The 6,901-nt window shown below is 35.4% G+C and overlaps 1 protein-coding gene across 5 annotated transcripts in view; it reads left to right on the forward strand.

Moving 5' to 3' along the window:
* The window catches only part of LOC101999580 (coagulation factor XIII B chain), a 27,809-nt gene extending 23,499 nt beyond the window's left edge, over positions 1 to 4,310 (forward strand). For all 5 annotated transcript variants that reach the window (XM_013346783.2, XM_013346784.2, XM_005348453.3 and 2 more), the window contains 2 exons: positions 2,934 to 3,147; positions 3,935 to 4,310. In XM_013346783.2, coding sequence (XP_013202237.1) covers positions 2,934 to 3,145 — 212 coding nt within the window. In that variant the 3' untranslated portion in view covers positions 3,146 to 3,147; positions 3,935 to 4,310. The remainder of the gene's footprint in view (positions 1 to 2,933; positions 3,148 to 3,934) is intronic.
* Positions 4,311 to 6,901: the final 2,591 nt, after the last annotated feature.

Raw genomic sequence — 6,901 nt, forward strand, 5'->3', positions numbered from 1 at the left:
TCAGGTTCAGTGTGTTTGGACTGATATTGAGGTCTTTAATCCACTTGGACTTGAGTTTTGTGCATGGTGATAGATATGGATCTATTTTCATTCTTCCACAGATTGTCATCCAGCTGGCCAGCTTTTATAGTCACAGAAGATACAATACAGGCTGCTGAAAGGGACGTGAATGGTCTCATCCAGCTGTGAATTCTGTGATCTATGACACCAACTTCTTAAATAAGATGTGCCAACTTGTAAAAAGGTGGCGTTGCTGTTATGGAGTAGCTAACTGCACTCTGATTAAATTCTAGTTAATTAATGCTTAATATAAATTAAACATATAATATAAAAATTATTTATATGTGTACAATCTAAATATAATGTATTTATATATTATATGTCACACGAATATAATACATGTTATATATTACATATATAATATAATGATTATATATATATAAATATAAATATATAGTCTCAGTGTAGCCATGAAGCCTATCCTTGATTCACTCTGTAGACCAAGCTAGCCTTGACCTCATAGAGATCCACCACCACCTGGCTAGACATCAACTTTTTGACCATAATTATCACACATATCTTGAAGTCCATATCCACAAAGACACAAATCTATTTCCTAGAGTAATTTACCATTATTTATATGATAATCCACTGAATAGCAAACATTATATGTGAGCAATTTAGGAGTTTAGGACTCCATGATCTTATTCCATGGAAATCTTGTTCAGTCCTCTGGCTAAATGTTAGGACTGAGGTAGCTGGACTTGGTCCAATTGGAATTGGATGTTTGTTTTTTATGGTTCTATGCCAAGACTTTTGTTTCTATGCCTCCCTCTAGACTGACAATAGTATCTGTGAAGAATGCAAAATGTGCAGTGTAGTTGTCAGCCTAACTACTCGCAATTGGTAAATACTTCAAAGGGAAAAAAAAGAGCTTAGAGGATCAAGCTCAGTTAGCTACAGTCTGAACCCCTAAGTCACCAACTCCAGACCCATTCATGCTTCTTTCTGCCCTCTGCCCTGTGAGATGGTCAAAAACTTTGTCATATGCCTGTTATTGGTCATTTTACACATAGTCTTTCAGCTGAATTGAGAATCAAAAACACACCAAATAATTTTTTTCCTAGTATCTTCAAGTCATTGGCTGCCTATGTGGTTCTCAGGTGCCTTGGCATACTTGTTTTAAAATGCTTTAGTTTTTGGTATATTTTGGTCTTATGTTGGGTTCTTGGTCATAGTGAAAGCAGAAAGTCTAATAATCAATTTTAAACCAAACCTCAGGGTTTATAAAACAGTGCTGTTTGGGAATTGTCTCCTGAATGAACTTGCTGACACCAGTGAGAGTGGAAGAGAGATGTATTCACAAGTGGACAGAAGCCAGGATATAGCCTGAAAGACTTCAATTCCACGTCTAGTTTGCATTCTCCTCTTATATTCTAAACTTCAAGGCAGGGCGAGCCGGCAAGCCAACAGGACTGTCCAGAAGCATAAACAACTGCGAGCTTGGAGGCTTTTGCTTTCAAAGACATGTTGCAGCTGACAGGTGTAAGCTTTTGTGATCAGGTGACTAAGGGCAAAGACCTATTGTATTTCATCTAGTTTTCCAGGTTTTTCTGTTCTAGGTAGCAAGGTGAAGTCATGTTTGGCAATAAACAATACAAACCAATTACTAAATATATCAGTACATTAGTATCTAACAATTGGTATTTTCTACTTTATTCTACTTCAATACTAATTTACATTGCAATTAAATTTGCCCTCATTAAAATAATATTTAATGGAGAGCCTGAGATTCTATTGACCCTTTACAATCAATTTTTACTTAGCATATTGCTTGTAGTATGTCTCACATAACATTTGACCTATGGATATTCAATGCAATCTTTACAAGTGTTTGCATAAATTAATTTGTTATATATTAACAATTTATGGTTGATGTATTGCATTATCAACTCTGGACATCTTTAATCTACTTCTGAAGGTTTCCCTTGGTCTTAAGTCATTTAGGAGGCAAATGAGATGCAAAAAACCCTATTTTGAAAATTTTCAAAATACTATTTTTATCATGGGGAAAATCAGAGATGCTTGCCTATTTATATATGTTCAAATTTTGTCCTGCTTTATGTTAATATACAGTTGAAGAAAACCTGAAAACTTTCATTGATTAGTTTTTAAAATAGAATCTAGTCTCTATATTCCTCAACTTGAAATTTAAAAGAGAGAAAACTGTCCGCTGCTTTGGATGGAAATATGTCAGAACATTTGGATTAGTGTTGAGAATCTAGCTTGTCTCTACATTGCCATCTTATTAGTAATTAATGTTTTATCTTGAAAATATTATATATGTATTATTTAATGGAATATCACATATGATGTAAATTATTTCATGGTATCAGACTTCTGACATTTTGAAAATACAATAAAAGTGGAAATTGTGTTTATAACTGACTATGCATATTGAAAACTAACCAATGGTAAAATACATAGCCTACTTACTACGAACAAAAAACTAATTCAAGGAACCTATAATGACCATGTGAATATGTATATGTACATATATGTGTATATATGTATACACACACATATATGGGCTTGCTGGGGTTTGAACACAGGACAGGCTTTTTCCCATGTTAGGTAGCCCTTTATCACCAAGTGACCTCTCAGACACATTTAAACTTTCTGAAGAAACAAAGGAAAGGGACTGTAAAAGAATTTTTTATAACTATCCAAGTATTCTTTGACCACAGGAGGGAATGTCACATAGGTTCCTTTGACCAGGAGTGAACATATTTTCAGACTCCAACAATAATTCTGACTAACTTGCTTATCTCTCTATGGAGTGTAAGGTTATCCCATACAGGCAACACTGAATATAGTGTTTGTACAAGATGTTATCAATATAGTTTTTGACTTAATTTCTTGTGTTTGTTCAGAACCTTGCCCATTGTCATTTGTTGAAATGGATAAGAATTATTTACAGCTGAAATGGAATTTTGACAATAGACCACTTATTCTCCATGGCGAGTATATTGAATTTATGTGTAAGAGAGATGCATACACAACTGAGACATCTATTAGTGGGTCTGAACTTCGAGTGCAGTGTGACAGAGGAAAGCTGAGATATCCAAAGTGTACTCCAAGATAAAGGTAAGAAAATGTCCTTAGGATATTTTTGTCAAATTTTATTCAAGAGATCCACTGTTTTATAAATTCTATAAATATCGTGCTCTACAGCACTTTGTCTTTATGTCTATTAGAAAGGAAAATAATATTTTATTCAAATCTTAAACCCGTAAATGCTGGAACCTTTTGAGTTTTCTGGAGTCAAATTGCTGTTAACCATTTGATATCTGTGATATTTTGACAGTTGGAAAAGAAATCCATTTTATGTACAATATTTAAATGTTCAAAATTATTTGAGTCTTATATTTTGAAATAAGATAAAGAGCATATTTATCAAACTTTTTACTGGTCATAAGTTCACATACAACAAAATTTTGGAAATATGTGTAAATTGCAAATAATGAGACAATCCTGGGAACTACACAATAATGATATTTAAAATGTATCTATGTGCTCTATACACATGCTTAGTGTGCTTGCCTAGAAATACTTCTTATGTTTAATTATGTTAAAATTGGAGTAGAAGATTTTTTGTTTGATATTAGAAGTTTTGGTAACTGGGATCACCCTTTGAAGATGGGAAAAAAGCAAATTATTTGAAGAAATTATAAACTTGGTGCTAATATGATCAGCATCATTAACAAACAGCATAAAGGTTTTCAAACGGAATCAGAAGGATGCTTTACTAAGCATGGTTACCTGCTCTAGGTGGGTCCTACTAAAGGCATTGCTCATATGAATTGTAATAGGCACTGAATAATGACTAACATTCTTTTACATTTTCTTCTCTTTGTCTCCCTTTCTCCTCAAGGAGTCTGTCTTTTCAAGAAGCTGCACAGACATAAAAGCAAATGGAAGGAAGATAAAGTGTATTTCGACATATCATGAATCCTGCACATAAAATAGTTTTAGGAAGACTGTGCTGAGTTTGGTGTCCTGACATTTTATTTCTGCATAAAAATATGCTCGATATTTTCCTTATTGATGAATCAAAGCAACAATACATTTCATATTAGCTTGATTTCGCATTTAACTTGAACTTCATTGTTCTTTTCACCTGTTAAGTTTGATTTAGTCAGCAAATCCTTCCTGTTTCCAGATTATTGCCAGACTGTATTGTTTTCTTTAGTTTCTATGGAAACTACATTTGTCTTTACTATTTTCATTAAAATTAAGGTTTTCTGTTCCTTTTAATTCAATATATTAATATCAGAGACAAACACACTGGAAAATAAGGCAGCTGCCATGATAAAGTGGAAGAGTTACTTTATAAAATGAGGAAGAGACTACTTTTCAAAATGTAAAGAACTTTGAAAGTTAAACCCTAATATATGCTACAAGGATAGTTATCAAATTATAGTGTAGCATACCACCTACTTGTTCAAATAATGACTTTTGTTTTTTTAATAGTTTATACTTTGTGCACAACAGCTTAAGGTCAGAGAGTTGTTGGAGTCATGCAGATTATATATTATAAAAACAGAACTTCTGCAGGGAAAGCGATCATGTCAGTTACCTAGTTCGGTGGGTCACCTGTAATAGCAACACTACTACCTTCTTTCTCAAAGAAGGGCTATATTTCCATTTGTGACTTCTGTTCATTCGCAGGTATGTAGCATTATTATCAGGATCATGGTATCCCCATCAGGACTGGCTGTTAGTCCAAGAAGAGTTATCCTATTCTCTTACCTTCAGGTGTAGTTTCTTATTTACAAGGCATTACTTAATCCCCAAGTTACGATTACATATCTTTAGAATTGTTATTGCAAAGCCTATTGATTTAATTCCAGTTTCTGAATTAATGAGAGAGTAAAATAACTGAGAATGGATTCACATGAAGTGATGGCACAAAGGCAGGAATGCACTGCTTAGTGCTTGGGGACAGAGTGGAGAACGAAAATGGGGATGCGAAGAGAGTGGCTGGATTGGCTCCGTGAAGATCAGCAGCGACGAAACTAAAAATACTGTTTATGGTCTGGATTCTTTCCCAGGAAACAGGATTGTATGGACTTTAGCTGTAGTGGGTTGGAGAATAAATAAAAGGGACAAAAAAGGAAGACATAAGTGTGAGTTTGTCAATAAGTGGGGACATGAATGAGGACAGAGAGGTGAGAATAGAGGAGTACCTACTGAGATAGAAATAAATACGGACGCATTAAAATTAAGTAGAAGTAATAGAGAAAGACAATGTAGAAAATTCTGAGTAGCACTTGAGAGGCAGAGGCAGGCAGAACCCTATGAGTTCAAGGCCAGTCTGGTCTATAGAGTGAGTTCCAGGACAGTCAAGACTACATAGAGAAACTCTGTCTCAAAAAACCAAAAACCAAAACAAAACAAAACAAAAAAGAAAATTCTGAGGGTAAATATCACATAATATCTGTAGAGAGTTTCTGGCAAAACAAGAACTGACACACCAAAAGCACAAGGGCAGGACCTTTGTTGGGAGGGACATTGGAAGTTTGGTTGAATGAGGACTGTTACATCCTATGTTTCTTATAGCTTCTGTTTCTTCTGTAAAAAAAAAAAAAATGGGAGGGGGCAATTTATTTGCTGTGCATGGGGCAGGACCATAGATGAGGAGAGAAATTTAGAAAAGCCCGATCTAAAGTCAGGTAGGCTGGCACATTGAAATAGTATCTGTCAAAATCATGATGGGGAAACCCACAGAGACAGCGGACCCAAGTTAGTGGGAGCTCACTGACTGAACTGATACCTGGGGAACCTGTATAGGACAGAAGTAGGCCCTCTGAATGTGCTTGACTGTTCTATAGCTTGAGCACTGTGTGTGGCCACTGGCAGTGGGACCAGGATTTATCCCCAGTTCATGAACTGGCTCTGCACCTTCCCTATGAAGGGATACCTTGCTCAGACCAGAGATGGGGAGGAGGGACTCGGGTCTTGCCTCAACTTGATATGCCAGACTTTGTAGACTCCCCATGGGAGGACTTAACCTTTCTGAGGGTTTGGGTGGCAGGAAGGTAGGGGTGGGTATTAGGAGGGGAGGGAGGGGAAGTTTAGTGGGTATATAGAATGAAAAAGAGCTTTTAAATAAAAAAAATTAAAAAATCAATAGAAGACACATTTGAAAATAAAAAGAAAGAGAAATGATCACAGATTGGTAATTGTTGAAAATAATGTTACAATATTCATCATTTGCCTTTGTTTTAAGTTCCATCAAGAAGAATATGAAAAAGCTAACTTTGCTTAGCAATTTACTATCTTTGTAGTATAAGGATTAAAGATCAAGGAACCACCGGCATGATGACTACCCAGGAGTATTACAAAGTGTATAAAGGTCTTGCTCAGTTCTTCACAGAGAAACTTGAAATTTTCAAGAGGAAATTAAGAATTCATAAATATCTACCCCTTTCTTCATAAAAAGAAAGATCAAAACACTAAAGAACATTATATATTAAAACTTGAGTTCAGGGAGCTCAGCTTGAGTCTTTTGAGGAAAAGCGGATAAAATGTGGCTCTAATAGGTCTAATCAAGTGGCTGGAGGGTTGGCTCAGTGGATAAGTTAATCTTCTGGTTAATCTTCCAGAGAGTCAGACTAAAGTTCCCAGCATCTGTGAGTACTCACAGCTGTCTGTAACTACAATTCCAGAGGATCTGATGCTGTCCTCTGGTCTCTGCAGGTTCTGCAAGCATGTGGTTCACATAATATACTTATGTATAGACACATTCAGGTAAAAATAAATAAAGTTTTTTTTTTTAAAAAAAAAAAAGATTGGGAGGAATCCCATCTGGATGGGTGAGTGTGTGCTATCCAGGGGC

The sequence above is a fragment of the Microtus ochrogaster genome, chromosome 6 (genome assembly GCF_000317375.1).
Source record: "Microtus ochrogaster isolate Prairie Vole_2 chromosome 6, MicOch1.0, whole genome shotgun sequence".
NCBI classification, from domain to species: domain Eukaryota; kingdom Metazoa; phylum Chordata; class Mammalia; order Rodentia; family Cricetidae; genus Microtus; species Microtus ochrogaster.